General features: G+C 57.4%; 3 protein-coding genes across 4 annotated transcripts; 1 reads left to right on the top strand and 2 right to left on the bottom strand.

The window, feature by feature from the left end:
- Nucleotides 1-22: 22 nt before the first annotated feature.
- On the bottom strand, nucleotides 23-12,995 carry UNC45A (unc-45 myosin chaperone A). Of its 2 annotated transcripts, none has more exons than XM_045813200.2 (20): nucleotides 12,860-12,995; nucleotides 12,473-12,634; nucleotides 12,198-12,234; nucleotides 11,723-11,898; nucleotides 9,940-10,032; nucleotides 9,411-9,578; nucleotides 8,010-8,178; nucleotides 7,533-7,703; nucleotides 6,292-6,463; nucleotides 5,385-5,685; nucleotides 4,493-4,587; nucleotides 4,146-4,287; nucleotides 3,630-3,770; nucleotides 3,309-3,436; nucleotides 3,093-3,159; nucleotides 2,554-2,667; nucleotides 2,211-2,326; nucleotides 1,294-1,411; nucleotides 1,032-1,187; nucleotides 23-885 (listed from the first exon to the last, which is right to left on the bottom strand). In XM_045813200.2, exons 1-20 carry the CDS (start codon nucleotides 12,863-12,865, stop codon nucleotides 628-630), a joined length of 2,790 nt encoding a protein of 929 aa, XP_045669156.2. In that variant the 5' UTR covers nucleotides 12,866-12,995; the 3' UTR covers nucleotides 23-627. The 2 variants fall into 2 exon arrangements, with proteins under 2 accessions (XP_045669156.2, XP_045669155.2); XM_045813199.2 differs by having other exon boundaries at nucleotides 12,815-12,925.
- Nucleotides 12,996-13,058: 63 nt separating this feature from the next.
- LOC148107548 (protein shisa-like-1) lies at nucleotides 13,059-18,244 on the bottom strand. The gene is made up of 4 exons (XM_087856634.1): nucleotides 17,672-18,244; nucleotides 14,147-14,313; nucleotides 13,736-13,946; nucleotides 13,059-13,238 (listed from the first exon to the last, which is right to left on the bottom strand). The coding sequence occupies exons 2-4, from the start codon at nucleotides 14,247-14,249 to the stop codon at nucleotides 13,061-13,063; spliced, it is 492 nt and encodes a 163-aa protein (XP_087712760.1). The 5' UTR covers nucleotides 14,250-14,313; nucleotides 17,672-18,244; the 3' UTR covers nucleotides 13,059-13,060.
- HDDC3 (HD domain containing 3) lies at nucleotides 15,712-17,363 on the top strand. The gene is made up of 4 exons (XM_045813212.1): nucleotides 15,712-15,864; nucleotides 16,156-16,211; nucleotides 16,321-16,561; nucleotides 16,877-17,363. Exons 1-4 carry the CDS (start codon nucleotides 15,753-15,755, stop codon nucleotides 17,005-17,007), a joined length of 540 nt encoding a protein of 179 aa, XP_045669168.1. The 5' UTR covers nucleotides 15,712-15,752; the 3' UTR covers nucleotides 17,008-17,363.
- Nucleotides 18,245-18,516: the final 272 nt, after the last annotated feature.

The following is an 18,516-nucleotide window of genomic DNA, read 5'->3' as shown; positions in this document are numbered from 1 at the left end:
AAAGTATTGAAGGACCAGCATCAAGAGTCCAAACCCATTTATTCCCACACGACTGAATAGGTTTTTATTAGCTTCCTAGGTTTACCCTGATCCTCCAACAGAATTAAAAAGCGCTCAGCAGGCTCCAGGGTGAGGAATCCGCTGGATTCCTTCCGTAGAGGTAGCTGTGCTGTACAGCTCTGCTGCGCACTCAACCAGGCCCGGCTCCTGCTTGAGACTGGCCCACAGCCAGGTCCCTGCCTAGGGACAGGGGGCACATCTAAGTTCCACATACTTTTTATTACAGGGTCGGGGTAGTCCCGCTAGCAGGCTCAGGTGAAGCTCCTAGCTGGTGAGGCTGCTTGATGTGCCCTTCCCAATGCCGGGAACGCACGGGCTGGGTTAGGAGGCACCTTCCCCATTCCCAGCTATCTACAGTAGTGCAGGAGCAGGGCCCTGCTGCATGAGGCTAGAGGCAGTGCTGGCAGAGCAGGCCGGTGTCTGACCGTGGTCCCTGATTCAGCAGAGGGCATCAGGGGGCAGTAAGGCAGGAGAGGCCAGTGTTCAGCATCCCAGCCCCCAGCAGCCAAAGCCGTGTCTGTCCTCACTCCTCTGCTGCAACAGGTAGCGTGTGCACCAGGCAGCCCCTCACTCTCCATCCTGGTGGGGTTTGATAAGCCCGTATTCCACCGCTTTCCCCAGACAAGCCGCAGCAGCTCTCGTGACGGGGCTCTCCTTGCCCTTCGCCAGCACCGACAGGATCTCCAGCACCTCGCTCTCCATGAGGGTGCCGGCAATCTCTTTCGAGGCCTCCACCATGTTCAGTGCCACCACCACACCCCGGTGCTGCAGCTCCTGGTTGGGGCTCAGGAGCAAGGCCTGAAGGATCTCCAGCCAGTGTGTGGTCTGCGGGAAATGGGGCAGGGTCACCAGCCACCACCGAGCAGCAGGCTCAAACGTGGCAGGAGCACTCCCGCATGCCCTGCAGTGTCCTCCATGTGGGGCGTTCCCGGCCCACTCCCTCCCTCCCCCAGCCGAGAAGAGGCACTGACCACTTGGGGGATGCGGCTGCAGAGTGAGGGCCGCATGGAGGTGAGCATGGCCAGGCCCCCAGCAGCGGCCCGCCGCAGCAGCTCATCGTCCTCTCCGCTGTACAACACCAGCAGCTTCAGCCGGTCATTGCCCGTGGCTTCAAAGAGGTCCTGTACCTGTGGCCAGAGGACGGGAGGGGGCTGAGTGAGCTGCAGCAAAGCCAGGCAGGGCACAGGTACCTCTGTGCGCCTGCCGGTCAGGACCACCCGGACCCGCCCTCACCTCCTTGCTCATGGCCAGGTTACACATGCACTCCGTGGCTGCCCGGCGGATCATCTCGTGCTCCTCGAACATGTAGCCCTCAATCATGGGCACCGCCTTCTCCTTCAGGATCTTCTGCCTGCGGGGCCAGGGTGGAAAGGTCAGCAGCCTCAGAGCTTCTGCAGCCACCTCCCCCACCCCCACGTCCCCATGCAATCGAGCCCGGGCCAAGGATCTCTCAGGCAGTGTCCAAAGACCCTCCTGCACCAGGTATGAACTGCGGTGGCTTCCAGCTTCTTCAGCAGGCCTAGGACATGGCACGGACTGTGGAAAATGCTCTACGGTAGGAGTTTGGAGACCTGGAGGCTGGTGACAATGATACTAACGTCTAATATTTAAGTACTTACCCTGACCCAGAACTTGGACTCTTTCTTAATCCTCACCACGGCCCTACAGCAAAGGTGCAGGTATGCTTACTATTACTATTTTGCAGAAGAAGAAACCGACTGAGTGCGGATGGGGAGCCCAGTGTCACCGTCTGCAGTAGCAGCTGACGCATACTGCTTGGCCACACTGCTGGGAGCGAGCCGGGTGCCACGTACTCGGTGCTTCTGTGTGTATTTTCTCATTTAATGGTCACTGCCACTCCTGAGATAGGTACTATAACCATCCCATTCCACAGAGGGAAACTGAGGCACAGAGCAGCACTTGTTTGCGGTTACAGGCTAGCAACCAGTGAAGTCAGGACGTGAACCCAGACAGTCTTACTCCAGAGCTCACACAGTCACTGCCCCAGGCCTTGCACACTGGTGGACTGTGGGAGAGGCTAGACCTCCTGGCCTGTCTCCCCAGCTACAGGGAAGCCCCTGTGAGGCTCAAGTCAAGCAATGACCGAAGAGAGCTCTTCAAACTGTAAAGTGCTGTCCTGGGGACCTTACCGGAGCCTCTCACTGATCCCCGCCAGGTTCGTGAGAGCCATGAGTGCCTCGAAGTTCTGCAGGCCTGAGCAGCTGAGGTGCAGCAGGGAGACCAGGGGCCGGACCACCTCATAGATCTGTAATACAGCCACCTGTTAGGCCTACTCACCCCAGCCCCCACCAACCCCACCGACCCGAAGGGGAGAGGCCACTCCCAGAAAGAAGGCTGCCCTCCCCACCCCATGGCTCAGCAAAGCCGCCACTTCCTGCCCGTCCCAAGGAAGAGCCACAGCCCAGGTCAGAGGCCACCAGGGCCCAGTGAGGGGTAGAGCAGAGGCCGGGGCTGAGGCAGCAGCACACGCACCCGCTCGCCAGGAAAAGTCATCTCTGGGTTGGAGGTGATGGTGAGCTTGGCAAGAGCCTGAGCTGCCTTCGTATGCCCCACATCAGTGCCTTCCAGGGCCAGCGGGAGCAGCGCCTGTGGGGACGAGCCGTCAGTGCCTGAGATGGGCCCTGGAGGGTAAGGCCCAAACCACCAGCCCCCGAGCCCTGACAGGGGTGCTCTCACCTCCCTCCTCCCCTAGGCTTGTCGACACTCCTTGCCCAGACCCTCCTCCTCTCTCCCAGGCCTCTCCTTAAGCTGCCCAAAGTCTTCCACAAACACTTATTAAGGGCCAGCCGTGGCTTGTGCTGGGCCCCAGGCCACGCAGGTCAATGACACGGAGAAAGGAGGACAGTCAGGATCTCCATGGCACGAACCTGCCCGCCCCCGTCAGCATCGCTCGCTCAGCAGGAACACTTTCCTGCGGGTCCCTCATACTGTGTTCCGGCCTCGTCTCTGGTGTGGCAGCCGCCGAGTCACATTTTATAGACCATCAGGAGGGAGTCCGTGAGCCAGCTTACCTTGCCCCCGCCCTGAGCCACCACAGTGCCGCGGTCCTCCACCTCGTCCACCAAAGCCAGGAAGACCCTGCGGGGAGACGGTGCGGCTGGGCGGGCGCCAGCGGCCGGCAGACGCCCCACGCCCAGGCTCGGTGACGGCCAGCGGCCACGTGCGTGCCGCCCCTACTCCTCTGCTTCCGAGTCAGGACAGGTCTGGCCGCGCCGAGGCAGGCTCACCTGGAGAGCAGCTCCCGGCAGGAACCGGTCAGCACGGGGCTCTCGGTCTTCACCATGCACGTCATGGCCGACACCACGCCGGCCGCCAGCAGCTTCTTCACCCGAGCCCGCACGAAAGCCGGCTTGTCCTGAGAAGCAGGCAGCTTAGCAGAGCGGCCCAGCCGACTGGGCCGGGAGAGGGAGACCCTCCTCACAGCACAGATCGATGGGTGTGAATACAAAGGGAAAGCAGCCCGCTTAAACGGGAGGCTGCTGCAGATGGCCCCGGTCCACAGGTCCCGAAGACGCAGAGGCCCCCCAGCCCCTCAGAGGCTCCCTCACCTTGGGGTGCTGCTCGGGCACATGCTGCTTGGCGTACTTGGCCAGCTCCACCATCTTGGGGTCAGGCTCCTCACAGTCGTAGCTGTTGGTGCAGTTCACCAGTGCCGAGGCCACCGCAAAGAGCACCGACCTCTCCTCGGACTGCGGGCAGGAGAGGGGCAGTCAGGTGGCCGTCCCTGTGGCAGAGCAGCATGGGACAAATGCTGCCCGGGCCTCCGATTCTACCCTCAGCTGGACCACCTGGGCAGCAGGACGGATGTGGGAAGCTCCCAGGCCCAACCTGGCCCCAGACTCTGGGAGCTCACACACTCGACCTTCCTAACTCCCCCAAAGACACTGTCCTGTCCGATGCTGCCAGTGTAGCCCCATAGGCCCAGGCCACAGAGCAGCCACATGGGCTGCCAGCCCTCCCACCCTGGGGCCACAAGAGCCACTGACCCAGACCTGCCAAAAAAGCCTGGTAAATCCTAATCCTAGACACTGTTCCCAGAAGGTTAGAGGAACCCATGGAGCTACCGTGCTGAGTTGGAACAGAGCCTTCAGGGCAGCCTCATCTTCCACAAACTCTTCCTTCACGTCGGCGTCGAAGGTGAGGTAGGCCAGGCCCTCCACTGCCCAGCGCCGTGTGCCTGCGTCCATCTGGTCATTGCACAGCCACCTGGGGACACGCAGGGTAGTGGGCAACCGTAAGAACGGCGGGGCCTCCCCTCTACACACAAAGCAGTTCACATGGCAGGATCCAGGAAGGTCTGCCTGGGGTACAGCAGGGTACTGGGGAGGCCCCAGCTTCCACCCAGACCTTCCTCCTTCCTCTCGAGGCCTAGCCAACAGGTGGGGAGCCAAGGCAACACCAAATAACTCACTTTCGACACTGCTTGGCCAGTTTGAGAGTGGAGCCTTCAGCAAACTGCTTCATGCTAAAGTCGGTCCCTCCAGCCGAGCCGAGCTTACACAGGCCCTGGAGGAAGAGGGGAAAACCAGTCGTTGGTCTCTAGGGATGGAGGCAGAGCTGGGCTCCCCCAGACCTAGCGTGGGCTCTCTCCCTGACATTCTGCCGGGCCCTCTGGAGGCCATGCGCATCCCTACCAGGCTGCCACCTAGAGATTTGGCAGCCAATCCGCTACTGGGGTGGCCATGTGACACACATCTGGTAGAGACTGACATATTGTCCACTGTGCAGTCCTGGACCCCAAACCCCCCAGGTGTGCACTGGGATGAGCTCTGTTCCTTTCCATGTCATACAGAGCTCTTTACAGGCGGAGCTAAGATGTGTGCAGAGAGAAGACAGGTGCCTCAGGCAAGGCAAGATCCTTCTGGAATGGAGAAGGCCAGGACTAAGTGCCCCAAGGAGGAGGACCAGCCTTCCCAAGGTGCACGGCTGCAGCAGGCTCACATAGGCCAACCGGAGCCCAAAGCTCCAGCACCTGGGGCCACCGGAGGCTGAGCCTTTCCACTAGCCTGGCCCAGCGGTCCTCCATCTCCTCCATCATCTCCTCCTGGAGCTTCTCCCACCGCCTCCAGGGGGCAGCATGTGCCGTCCTGCTTTCTCGGGGGTCCTCTCTGGACAAGGCTCATGTCCCTGACTTGACCATGAGCCCAGTGGTAGAAGGAGCCAGGGCTCACGCCTCTGGCCTCGACAAGGCCCTGCATGTCCCATATTTTCACCAGGCTGTGCTGGAGCCACACCCTCACATACCGGCCACCCAATAAATACCCCGCCTGCTGGCCTGCCCAGCCCAGGCCTGCCCAGCTCACCACCAGCGCCCGGATGCGGATGCTGTCCTTCTCGCTGCGCTTGTACAGGTCTTTCAGCAGCGAGACGCCATTGGCCGTGATGAAGGAGGCCCGCTTGGCCTTGCCGGCCGCGTGGATCAGGGCCTCCACGGCTACCAGCTGCTCTTCCTCCTGCTCAGACGCACACAGAGCGATCACGCTCTCCATGACGCCACTCAGCTCCAGGGCCCGGTTGCCAGCTTCGCACGGGCCCTGCAGGAGGCAGGACACCGTCTGGATGGCCCGCAGCTTCCCGGCCAGCCCTTGGCCCTCAAACCAGCTCCTGAGGGGCACAGGGTGACAGGGGTCACGCCAAGGCCAGCATAAAGGGACTCTCCTTCCCTCCCTTCCCGTCCACCGGCCAGGCACCTGCACTACTCGGGCAGGAACAGCAAGGAAAGCTGCCACTGGGACAGCGAGCACCTGCCCCTGGGCACCGGCTGCCCGTTTTCTCTCGCTAGGTTTCCGGGCCTCCCCTGATCATGTATCTGACCTGCGTGACTTGCTCACACCACCGCTGAGCTCCTTTCCCGCGCTTAGGACAATCCAAAATTGCTCTGCTCATTTCAGGATTTGTCCTCAGGCCCAGCTAGAAGCTCCTTAAGGGCAGGACTATCGCGCTGCACTGTGGTGTCAGGACGGAAACACTGAAGGGCCCAGTACACACACTGCGCGCTCGAGGACGTTCGCTGCCGTGTAGAATGGAGAAAGAACGTCCCCTGCAGAGGCCGCTTTGGAAAAAGAAGTGGGCCTTGGGCCCACTGTGGTCCCTGCGAGGCCTCCCCAAGGCTGCTCTCCTGGCTGAAACCCTTTCACTGCTGTCCCTCCCCGAGGAGGGCAAACCCCTGTCAGAGCCCCTGGCAACGGGCTGCGGGGTCGGCTCCCTTACTTGATGTAGTTCTCGCACAGTCGGTGGAAATTCTCCCTCTCGGCGTCACACTTCAGGTCATCAAAAAGCTTGCTGAGTAGCACAGAAGCGCTCATGCGGCTGTTCGCGGTCACGGCGAGCTCCCCGGGAGGCTCCTGCACAGAGCCCCCCACCTCCAGAATCTTCTTCAGCCCTGAAAAGACAAGCTGCTATGGAGGAAGCAGAACGCAGGCAAAGGGAGGAGGTTCCCCGGGAGGGGCACGGACAAGCAGGGCCTCCCGGAGACGAGGGTACAGAGCGTGGACAGCCGTGTGCAGGACAGGCGTGGAGAGCCTGGGGGGCTGATCCACCACCTCTGGGGGCAGTCGTGGCATCAGGGAAGGCCCTCGCAAGTGAGGACTGCATGCTGGTCCTGCCCACGGGGCCACATGTTCTGGGACTTTGAGATTCCTTGTCTGTAAAACCGAAGGGGAAAATAACACCCAGGCCTCACAGCATTATGGGGACACGAAAAGATGAGCACCCGATAAAGGTACTCACGGAGGGACTTTGACAAACTTTCCTTATTTCTCTCTTAAGGGAGAAGAGAAGCATGAATTGATTCACATATACGTGTGCGCCTGTACGTATACGTGTATGTATGTATTTAATACTTTTTTTTTTTTTTTTTAGTACTCTCTCTACTCAATGCAGGGCTTGAACTCACAACCCTGAGGATCAAGAGTCACATGTTCCAGGGGCGCCTGGGTGACGCAGTCGGTTAAGCAGCTGAGTCTCGATTTTGGCTCAGGTCCTGATACCGAGTCTTGCCTTGAGTCTGGCTCTGTGCTCAGCAGGGAGTCTGCTTGAGATTCTCTTCCTTTCCCTCTGCCCCTGTCCCCCCATCACAAGCACGCTCTCTCAAATAATAAACTTAAAAAAAAGAGCTACATATTCCATTGACCGAGCCAGCCAGGCGTCCCAAGAAGTGTGAATTTATACAGTAAACTTCAAAGTATTTTTCTCTGAGTACAGAAGTAATGCACTCACTGGGAAACACCTCAGATACAGAAAACCGATCCAGCCTCCCCGTTGCCTTGCAGGCCTGCTCGATGCGCACGCACGGGCACATGGGCACGGCTGAAGGGTCTCACCCTGCGTCTCTGACGCTACAATGCAGGCCACAGGGCACACTTCGGTGCAGACACAGGGCCGGTACAGTCACCCAGGAAGACATAACAGATACTCAGGCTCCTTCTTCCTCTTCAAAACTGATCACCTACCTTGGTCAATGACCCAGAGGGTGAGGCTGTTGTTGGGGTCCTTCAGGGACTTCCGGGGCACCGCTTTAATCAGGAGGGTCAGAGCGTTGTCCCGGCCTTGGCCGGAGACCCCCACCTCAGTCAGTAGCTCCAAGAGGTTACTGATGAGGATCTTTAGCTCCCGGGCAGGATCTGGCGACAAGAAGGCGTTAGTGAGCCCCGCAGTGGCCCAGCCCTGCCTGATCCCTGACCTCCCCAATTGGCCAGGGAGACATAGGAAGGGGCCACCTGTCTCCTGGGCTCTGGGCTGGGCTCCAGCCTTCCCTGTAGGTATCCTTCCCCGTAGGCTTCAAATCTAGAGTAAGATACTGTCACTGAGCCATATTCCTCCACAGCCTGCGGCGGCAGGCGTGGCCCCCAAAGAGCTGGCCTGGCTGGCCCGGCCCTTCCCCTCCATGACTGCAACACCCAGAGGACCACAGACCTGCTTCCACTCACCCACGATGATGGCGCCTTCTTTGCCTCTGAAGCCCTTCTTGACGCCTTCCTTGAGGGCGTCGAATATAACCTGCAGCAGGTGGCAGGCAGCCAGGGACACGGCTTGGCTCTCCACGCCCAGGATGGAGACCACACGCCGAGTTCCCAGCACACTCAAGGTTGCCACTGTCTGGGGAGAGAGGGGCAGAGCCTCCGGTTGGTGGAGGGCAGCCACAGAGTTCCCTAACTGTGGGTCGTGTGTGGCCAAGAGAGAAAACATTTGGGGGAAAGGACCAGCTCCAAGTGGAATCAAAGTGGGCCTGACTGAGGGTGTGACCCGGGGTAATACCAGGATCATTTTGTGGGAACGGCTTCCTAAAGGAAACATTCCAGAGGAATCCACCACTACCTCTCCTCAGCTTGTCAGAGGAGACCAGGAACACTATAGCCCCTGGAAGAGCTGCTGTGGTTTGTGTTTCCCCAGCAAGGAGCCCCAGAAGCCTGGACAAGCTCCATGACTCCAGGTCCAAGGACACCTGGTTCCTTTCCAGTGGTGACCCTGAGGTTCTGTCTGCAGCCGGGGGATGTGGACATGCATGGAACGGACGACAAGGCCTCTCTACCCCATTTCTAAGCTGGATATCCCAGAGGTTCCCTTGGGATGGGCAAGAAGGCTGAAGGAGGTAGATGGAATTCACATGGCTTACCACTCTTAGTCCTGGGAGACCCAGAAATATAGCCTGAGTTTGGCCTAAAGAGCTTTCACGTAATATCCCACAGCTTCATCCCTGATCTCGGAATTATGGACGTGTCTCAGAGGAACCAAGGGTCATCAGGTCCCTGTCCCCTGGGTCCAGCCAACTCAGGCAAGAGCTAGGGCCCGCAATTTTACCAGGGCAGGACTGTTCTTCCACAGCTGTCTGTGCTGGACGTGTCCTGTCTATGCTGACAACCAGTTCAGGGTCAAGCCCCTCATATCTGGTCCCTGTCTTGATGGTACAGATGCTGTGCGTGACACCACTGACCACATCATTGGCTGGAGGACACCTCTGCAGGGGAAATGTCAGTCTGATGGTTAGGGAAGGACGGGGGCCCCTTTCCTTGCAGCAGCTTGCTTTTACTGTATGACAAGTGAGTCTGAACGAAGTGTCTCTGAGCCGGCTCCAGGAAAGCCTAGCTCAGGCCTACTTAAAGCATGGGCTCAGGGTGTCAGTGGGCTGCTTTTGCTTTTACAGGCCCCAGTACATCCCAATCATGTTGGGTTTTTTGGAGCCATTTTAATTTTTCTTCTCTCATTACACGTCCCCTTGTGCTCTGCCTGTGCTGCTTCTGCAAATACAGTGAGGGGTGGGAGGGTGGGTGAGTGGCTGGAGGGACACAGACACGGACTGAGGCAGTAACCGCGCCCTCTGGCCCACCTACTCGTGACTGGTGTTCGGAACAAATGCCGACCAGTGTGCGCAGAGCCGCCAGCATCAGGTCAGCCTCGCCTGTGTCCAGCAGGCGTTGCAGCAGCTGAACCCCGTTGCTCCGGAAGATCTTCTCAGCCCCAGCATCCTCCCGGGCCAGCACCACCAGGTTCTGGGAAGCCTATGTCAAAGGAAGCACACTATCCTGTGGACACGACACACGGCACAGGCCAGGGCGAGCCGCAAGCCTGAGCTCTGGACCGTACAGCCTCCATTTAGCAGCCGAGTGACCCTGGTCACAAATGTACTTCTATGAACTTCAGTTTCCTCAAGTAAGTAAGTAAAAGGACCCACGCAGGCCCCAGGCCCTGGAAGTTCTCGCTCGGGCTCTGGAAGCCCAGCCGCGGGACCTGAGGAGCACCATGCAGCACAGCAGGCCAGCAGCGGCTGGTGGGCCACACCGGCTCCGGCGAGGGTACCGCCGGGGGGGCGGGGGGCTGTAGTGTGAGTTCCGCCCCCACTCGCTCAGTCCAGACCTATACCTTTTGCTTCTTCTCGGTGCCTTTCTCTTGCGGGTCCAACAGTATCTGAAACATCTGTTCCACTTTGGCATCCGTCGAGGACATGTATCGCACCTACGACAAACCAAGGAGGCACCGAAGAGGTCACTCTGTCCGCCAGAGACAGCGCATTCCCTGTGTGCTCCCTTCTGCTCCTCCCGGGGCCTGGCTCCTGCTGCCGGCACAGCTAGGACATCTGGGCTGCGGGCTCACGGCACGCTACCCTGGGCAGGAAGAGACTCGCTTGGCAGCTTCACCCAAACTTCCCGCGGCTGTTTTCCCTTCTGAGCTACTGCCCGCTCAGGCAGTAGGGGCGGCGCCAGTGAAGGCGGTGCCATTCAGAAGGGAAGGCCCCTGCGAGCCGTGGGGCCACCCCTCCGGAGGTGCCATCCATGCTGTGGCAGCATGCATGCTCTGCCCGTGGCACTCAACCCAGCATTGACACCTGCAGAAGGGAGTCATGAGGTAGCTGCGAACACTCCCTGGGGCTCCAGAATTCTCTGACAACTTCTAAAAATGATGTGATTGAGCAAGCTCATCCTAGGCCCTCTCCCTCCCCAGGGTCCAGGGCATGAATGGTGGCACGTACCTAGCACTTGTGCCACTCCCCGCTTCCCCCTTCACATCCATGGCAGACGTGACCAATCACTCATGCATGGAACGTTCTGCTAGGTCCACCAACCTGCTTCCTAGTCCATCTCAACACAGGGCTCTAGGCAGCTCCTGCTGACCAAACAGAGCTGGCACGCAGGGGAAACGATCTGCTTTCCCAGGTCTCAACCTTTCAGTAGGGTGTTTGCCAGCGTATTACCTGCTCTCACTGTGACAGCACTGGAACATCATGTGATCTGGTTAATTCAAGTTTGGTTGTGATTCATGATGGGCTTTAGGTTCTTTTCTCCTAAAGTAACTTTTAATATATGTACTATATAAACAATGTCTCTTTCTACATCATGAAGTTAATGGATGGAGCAAAATCTCTGAAAAACTCCATCAATCCCACTCCTTTCCCCAGGGGTCACACTGTTACCATTTTGATGTGTATGTCTGAAAATATTTTTCTTTATATTTACAAACCCAAGTGGGCCCACAGAAGAAACGTGGTACTGTTTTGAGGGTGTACATGGGGTATTGTTTCAACATAAACAGTATCATACTATATGTGTCATAGCATACTTGGCTTTTTTTCATTTAAGAAGTATTCTCTTTCCACGTCTATACACGCAAATCTACCGATTCTTGGTAACTATGATACAGGAGTCCACAGTAAGGGCAGCACTCGTTTATTTAGCCATTCCCTACTGCTGGGCAGGTAGCCAAGCCCCAATTTTTCATTACAACAAACAAGGCTGAAATAAACATACACACGCCTGCTTGTGTACATGGGCAAGGCTTCTCCAGTAAACATACTGGATCACAGGATATGCTCACTTAAAATTTTAAGAGCTACGTTCAGGTACTCCCGAAGGAGCTGTACCAACATATACCAACTCCGGCAGTCATGAGCGAGCCCACCACTTAAGCGCCTGCATCCCTTTTTCTAGCAAACTGCATGTACTTTAGAAGCCTGCCAAACAGACCACCGAAAAAATAGCACTTTGCTGTTGTTTTTATTTGCTTCTCCCTAATCACTAGCAAGGCTGAGCATCATTCCATAAGCTCGTTTGCCATCAGTGTCACCTGTGTTTACACCCTTTGCCCAGATCCATTTACCAGTGTCCATCTACCACCTGTCAATGCCTCTCTCTCTCGGTCATTCACGTACCTTCTCCTGAATCTGGCCCCCAATGTTCCTCAGGGCCTCCTGGAACACTTTGTTCTTGGGCTCCAGGCTCACACATCTCTGCAGGTCAAGGACAGCCTGGTCAAGGCGGCCCAACTTCTCTAGTGCTTGGCTGCGCCGATAAAGTGCTTTGACATCTCCTCCGTCCTTTTCGATGGCTGAGCACAAACGGGAGCTCTGTCAGCACCCGTGAGGCCACCGTCTCCAGGCAAGAGCAGTAGGGAAAGGTCTCGAGGGCCCGAGGAAGGTGGGGGGACAGATGTGGGGCTCAGTATTCCAGCCTCAGAAAAGGTGAGGGTAGCTGCAGAGAAGGAAATGCCCGAGGAAGTGGGAAAGAAAGAAGGCAGAGGTGTTTCTGGGGCCAAAGGGAAAGGAAAATGTGAAGGTGCAGTGGCCCCAGAGTCCTTGCCCACCATTAGAAGCCCCACAGCTCCGCACCCCACCCATAGTTCCCTACCTTTGGATGCCTCGGTTTCTGCTTTGTTGTAATCTTCCTGTAAGAAAAGGAACAGGAGCTTGAGAGGCTGGGTCGTCTTCCTTTCAGGGCACTAGCTGGGCAGCAGGGCTGTGCTCTAGAGCCACTCGATTCCCCACCACCCCGAGGCCCAAAAGACATCAGACAAGTAAGTGTAGGTGGCCTGGAAAGATGAATGCCCAGCCGGGACCCAAACAGCAGCGAGACGCGCAAACCGGGCCCAGACAGGGCAGAGGAAGAGCAGCCGGCTCCCTCACCAGCTTGAGGTGGCAGGCGGCCCGGTTTCGGTGCAGAATGGCCTGGTCCTGGGGCGTAGCGCCCAGACCCAAGGCCTGAGTGTAGGCCGTCAGGGCGCCCTCGTAGTCCCCGCATTTGAACAGCTCGTTGCCCTCCTTCCGCAGCTGCTCCACCGCACTGGCCTGTGGAGGGAATGGGTGGAAACGTCGGGGGTGAGCTCAAGCCAGGGCCGGGGAGCTGGGAGAGAGGAGACCGGGGGTCATGGTCAAGTCCCATGGAGGGCCAAGACTGGGGGAGGAGGAAGCCGGGGAACGGTCAGAGCAGGTGGGAAGTGGTGATGGAACCCGAGGATGGGTACGCACCCCGGGGGCGGCCGGCCGGGGCTCGGGGTTGCCTGGACCACTCACAGTCATCGCGGCGGAACGGGACTCCACGGCGCGCGCAGGCGCAGTCTCCGGGGCGGAGTGGGACCAGGCTCAGGAATCTGGCGTCGGCTGCCCCGCCTCGGTCCTGCGTCAGAGGCGGAGGCAGAGAAGGGGCGCGGCCAAGGCGAGAGGGCCCTGGTGGGCGGGGCTCGGGTCCGCGGCGCCGACAGGCCGTGGGCGCGTCTAGTTTGTTCTCACCGGGACCTGCAGGGGGCGCGCGGCGGAGGACCCAGAGGGAGGCCGGCAAGGGCCCCGGCGCCGACCCCCGCCCCGACCGCGGCAGAAGTGCACGAGATCGGCGGTCATCAGGGCCACGAGCAGCAGGGTATAGAGACCCAGGGCTAGGAGCGGGCCCCGGCCCCTGTAGGAGAGGGGAGAGTATTAGGGTGCTGGCCCCAGCCGCGCGCTTGCCGCTGCAGCCTGTCGGTTACCGCGCTCCTGGGAGTCCGGAGAACGCTCGGGACACCCCTCTCCCCAGATTAATGTAGAATTCGTAAATAGAAATTCAGGAGGGCTCACAGTTGCCATGAAGCCATCCATGGACGGATTCAGTTTTGAAAACCCCGACTATAATGGGTGTAATCCACGGACTACGAGATCTCTCAGTCTGACACCCGTCCCACCTCACCCAGACCCACAGTGCATGCAATGGCTCCCTGTTACCCGCTTACATACACCCCTGAACTTCTTTTCACACAACTGTTTGTAATTATGTATTCACGCGATTTTCTGTTTGAAGTCTGCCCCTCCACTAGTCTGTATGCTACAAGTCTCCCGCCCCAGAATTTAAAAAACAGAGCTCCGGATGCTGGAACACCCTGTCAGTGTCCCAGTGGCTCTGGGGCTTGGAGTTCTCACCTGAGGATGGGTGGGGGCGGAAGGGCAGACAGGTTGACCTGGTACAAGGCCTCAAATTCAGTCCGGGTGCAGCAGGAGCCCCCCGCCGCCTGCAGGTGGCAGCAGTAGGCTTCCTCCGGGGTATCAGAGAGCCGAGGACAGAAAAAACCGGGGTAGTGGCGGCCATCAGCATCCCAGGTGGTCTGGCACAAGTGAGGGTGGTGGACCAATGCTGAAGGGAGGGACAAGGGGCTGGAGACAGGCAAGAATGGTCTCCCCACACCCAACTACAACCCTTCTGGAGAGTGAAAATGACCAGCCGTTATCAAAAGGGCAGACTCCCTTCCTCCCCAGCAGCTTCTCAGAGCAGCTCATACTCTGCTGAAATTGTAGGGACCTGAAGAGGGGTGCACGCAGAGGAGTGTGCTGTACCTGAGAGAGAGGTCGGCTGAGCAAGCGTCACCCAGCTGAAGAGCAGCAGCAGCCCCACGGTCAGGCCAGTCAGCAAAAGGCCCAGCCTCCCGGGAAGGCCCATGAGATGTCACGGCCACCTCAGCACTGGTCTTCGGAACCCCAGCATCCCTCTTTCTAAGCCATGGCTGCAGACAGTAGGGAAATAAAAATCAAAACTGCAAGGCCCCTGGCGCCATTAACACAAACCTGAAGCTTCTCTCCCAGACTTCTGGAGAGAGATGAAAGTGACCGAGTTTCTATCTGCTGTTGGAAAACGTGGGGACTGTGTCTCCCAGCTGCCTAAGGTTTTCCGAGCTGAAGGGGGAAAGGTTCAGAAGACTAGAGGGCAGAATGAGGCATGAGACAGAAGTTGAGCCGTTAGGCTGAAGAACAGACAAGCATTTAGAGCCAGATATGTTTCTCTCTACCCACTCTCGATTTCCAGGCTGCGGTGGAAGCCCTGGGAATTCTGGTCGTTCCATTTCAGGCCCCAGGGACCTCGGTTACAGCGTTTGGAGCTTTCCTCCCTAACTTCTGCATCATGGCAACCACTAAGACTAGCTGAAAAACAAGGCCAAGTTCTCCCATTAACTTTTCCCTTGAGCCCTTGTCTGCCCCAGGTACCAACCAAAACATAAAAGCTACCAGTCTAATTGGAGTACTATACTTTACAAACCAGTTCACAGGAAAAGCTCTTCCAGGGTCTCCGGGTCTCTCTTACCCCTTAAACCTCATAGAAGCCATCTGCTGAGACAGGGAATTTCTCTAGAAGGCCCAAGGCCACCTGCCAGCAGTGTTGTTATTCTAGAGTCTGTGGAGACCTGACAATGTCATGCTCCCAGAACAGCATGACAACAGTTATCATCTGAGGGGCCCACAGCAGGTGTCTGGGGACTGAAGCAGGAACAGATGTGGTACAAGAAAGAAATGCAGCACCTGAGAACAAAGAAGACAGTTCTTGCAGAAATATCACTGCTGCCTGGGAGTCTAAACCTGAAGCAATTAGGCAGGCTTCTAGTGTGAGCTCCGATTTTCAGAGGTCAGGCTGTAGGGTCTTCTGGACCCAAAGGTGAGGCTCCCATGCCCATACCAACCAGTCCCTCCCTGCAGGGAAAACCATTTTTAGAGCACTATGAGAATTTTCAGAGCATTGACATTGAAGATTGTCTTTTCACGAGAGGAGAGGATCCTCTTGGAGGAGGTTGTCTTTGACCCTGGGGTGACTAGATGAATTGCCCTTTCTCCAAGGAACCACAGTCCCCTGTGTCCTCCTGCCCTGGATCCAGCACACTGTGAGAACACTGTCTTATTTCTTGTCTTCCTCCTTCCCCGAGACTGTGGGTTCCCAGAGAGACAGGCCATGCCGTTCTAGCACCTCCAGCAGAGCATCTGAACCAGGGGCTGCGATGCTGAGGGCAGCTCCCCACACCAGCGGCTCTCTCCGCCGCCGGGATGTGGGCTCCCGAGAAACCTGTCTGGGTCGGACTCCACAGTTACCGGCCTCCGCGGCGCCAGGGGGCGCTGTGGACGTTCCGTCTGGGATCCAGGGGCTCCCGGGACGTCAGTCGCCCGCCCCACCCGCGCGATGGGCTCCGAGGCCGCGCAGCTGGTGGAGGCCGCCGACTTCGCGGCTCGCAAGCACCGACTGCAGCGGCGGAAGGACCCCGAAGGGACCCCCTACATCAATCACCCTATCGGTGGGCGCACCGCCCGGGGAGCAACCGCAGCGGCGTCTAGGGGGTGGGGACCGGGAAGGGAACGCGGAGGGCCTACACCTTATTGAGCACCTACTCTGTCCCCGGCTTTGTGCTGGGCACTTTACGTGTTTAAGCCTCAAAACAACGGGGGGCGGTAGGCATGATTGTTCCTCTGCACAGTGGACACCCAAAAGGTCATCTGGCTAGTGAGAGGCCACATGTGGCTCTGCAAAATCCGCAACACGCAGCCTGGGACTCCCTCAGGTCTGACTTCCTGCTTTGCCCCGTCAGGTGTGGCTCGGATCCTGACCCATGAGGCGGGAATCACTGACATTGTGGTGTTACAGGTAACTCCCCTCGTGCTCTCCTAGGAGGCTAGGGTAGGGATCAGGGACCCCATTCGGCCCGGGCACCCCTTGCCTGGGGTCGCAGGGCTAAGCGGAAGCCTGTCCCCAGGCAGCCCTGCTCCATGACACAGTGGAGGACACAGACACCACCTTGGATGAGGTGGAGCTGCACTTTGGGGCGCAAGTGCGGCGTCTGGTGGAGGAAGTAACAGATGACAAGACTCTGCCCAAGCTGGAGAGAAAGCGGCTGCAGGTGGAGCAGGCACCCCACAGCAGTCCCGGGGCTAAACTGGTGAAGCTGGCAGACAAGCTGTACAATCTGAGGGACCTGAATCGCTGCACCCCAGAGGGTACGCTCCCCCACCTGCTCTGAGGGACAGGGGAGGGATGTCCACCTTCTGGAGGCACAGTTTGGTCAGTTCCAGTGGAAAAAAAAAGAGCCTGGGCGTTCTTGTTGATTCCCCCAGCTACTCCTACTAGACCACTCTGGTCTTTCACACCGCAGAAGTGCGATAACTGGGCCAAGGGGACGTTTTCATGACAAATCCCATCGGGAACTCCTCTTGTGGCCCGGCACCAAGCCCTCCAGGGAGTGGGCAGAAATGGGCAAAATGCAATGCTATCCTGGATGCCCTGTGAACAGTTTTCTGTCCATTCTCATGCAGGATGGTCTGAACATCGAGTCCAGGAATACTTCGAGTGGGCAGCGCAAGTGGTGAAGGGGCTTCAGGGAACAAACCGGCAGCTGGAAGAGGCTCTAAAGCAGCTGTTTAAGGAGCGGGGGCTGGCACTCTGAGCAGCGCTGGGAGCCTTCAGGGGCCCAAACTCCAGCCTTGGCCAGGCCAGAATGGATTTCTATTCCAGCCTTTCGGTGCCTCTGCATCTCCCTCCCTGATTGGTTCAGGCCAGATCCGAGAGGCCAAAAAACACTTGTCTCTTCTCACTCTGAATGTGTCCTGCCGACTGAGCCCTGGATTGTGGAAATCAGATGCAGCTCGTCCAGTCTTAATGCACTTACTGCCCTTTCTCCAGCCCTTGGGTCTGTTTGCTATTCTGCATGGGCGAACTCTGGCCCCTCAGGGACTTCAGCTTTTATAAACTCTAGTTCATAAGTCGTTATGGAAAAATAAAGCATTTTGGGTAAAGCTTTAAGCTCTTGCTGCTCCTTCCCCAGCCTGCCGAATGGGGAGCAGGTAGGAGGGATACCTGCCCTTTGACATGGCAGGGTACCGGTGGTGTGCCCCCAGGGACAGGTCCCTCAGGTTGAGGGCCTCGACCCTCCCCTCCCCCGAGCCTGGCTTCCTTATCAGTGAGATAGGCTGTGTAATTACTAGGGTTAGACTAGGTCACGTCTCAGACGGAGCCTGACACATAGGTGCTCGAGAATGGTAGTTGTCTTCCTCCTTGAAGAAAGTTGGACGGGATGACAGATGTTTTGGAAAGGAATGCCACCTGCTTACCAACAGCAACAGGACAGGGCCGGTGGGGGTACCGCGAGTCCCTCACGCCCCAGACCGCCCCGGAAACTCGCCGCGATTCGAAGCCCATCTCAGATCTCAGCCCTATCACGCCGCCGGGTTCTTTGGTTGCTAAGTGACACGAACTTCCGGGCGCCTCCGGAAGTGGCCGCGGGGCGGCCCCGCCCTCGGAGCCATTTAGTGGGCGGGGTCTGGGAGTGGCCGCTAGGTGGCGTCTGTGTGCAGGGGTCTCTAGGTGACTGAGTTCACGTCACCGCCGAGCAGCTGAGGCTTATTAGCCCCTTGGAAAGGGTACACCTGGGGAATGAGGAAATTGTTAGGTCAAAGGCCATTTTGTGCTAGACCACGGTGATTATTTACCCGAAGAAGGCCCCAGTGCAGTTTCTGCAGGAAAAAATGAAGGGCCACAAGAAGGCGACTTGAAAAGGAAACGAGTTTCAGGATGGTTCCAGGTAAACGATCAGCAAAGTTCAAAGTTCAGTGTAATCCTCTTAAGGCAGGCCAGGATGTCCTATGTTTGGGAGAATTTGGGTTTTAGTTTATTAGTTGGAGGAGGTAGGATTACAGAATTTTAAAAAACTTTATTCCTTACACTTAAATATATATATTTGCATATATACTTATATATAAATAAATAGTATAGTAATATATAAAAGTATATTTATTACTATACTATTAAATTGATATACCTGCAGTTCATATATATAAAAATAACTATTTAATATCAAATAATATATGTATCTGCAGCTGTTAAATGGCCTTAAATTAAGGTTTCAGGACATTTAATAAAAATCCTGTTACTTACAGAATTCAGGGGTAAATTATCA

Source organism: Ursus americanus, chromosome 28, assembly GCF_024610735.1.
Source record: "Ursus americanus isolate L20-20 chromosome 28, mUrsAme1.1.p, whole genome shotgun sequence".
NCBI classification, from domain to species: Eukaryota; Metazoa; Chordata; class Mammalia; order Carnivora; family Ursidae; genus Ursus; species Ursus americanus.
Note: the sequence above shows the minus strand (reverse complement) of the source record. Positions and strands in the feature narration are given on the sequence as shown.

Bases quoted from the DNA above. Each gene is read 5' to 3' on its own strand.
- UNC45A (XM_045813199.2), bottom strand. From the start codon at position 12,865: ATGACTGTGAGTGGTCCAGGCAACCCCGAGCCCCGGCCGGCCGCCCCC. The intron at 4,588-5,384 runs GTGAGCTGGGCA...CTCTTCCTCCAG, and splicing joins TCCGCATCCGGGCGCTGGTG to GGCCTGTGTAAGCTCGGCTC. The intron at 3,437-3,629 runs GTGAGGGAGCCT...CCTGCTTCTCAG, and splicing joins TGCCCGAGCAGCACCCCAAG to GACAAGCCGGCTTTCGTGCG.
- LOC148107548 (XM_087856634.1), bottom strand. From the start codon at position 14,249: ATGGGCCTTCCCGGGAGGCTGGGCCTTTTGCTGACTGGCCTGACCGTG. The intron at 13,947-14,146 runs GTACAGCACACT...CCCTCCCTTCAG, and splicing joins TCAGCCGACCTCTCTCTCAG to CATTGGTCCACCACCCTCAC. The intron at 13,239-13,735 runs GTGAGAACTCCA...CCTCTCCTACAG, and splicing joins CCGCCCCCACCCATCCTCAG to GGGCCGGGGCCCGCTCCTAG.
- HDDC3 (XM_045813212.1), top strand. From the start codon at position 15,753: ATGGGCTCCGAGGCCGCGCAGCTGGTGGAGGCCGCCGACTTCGCGGCT. The intron at 16,212-16,320 runs GTAACTCCCCTC...GCCTGTCCCCAG, and splicing joins CTGACATTGTGGTGTTACAG to GCAGCCCTGCTCCATGACAC. The intron at 16,562-16,876 runs GTACGCTCCCCC...ATTCTCATGCAG, and splicing joins GAATCGCTGCACCCCAGAGG to GATGGTCTGAACATCGAGTC.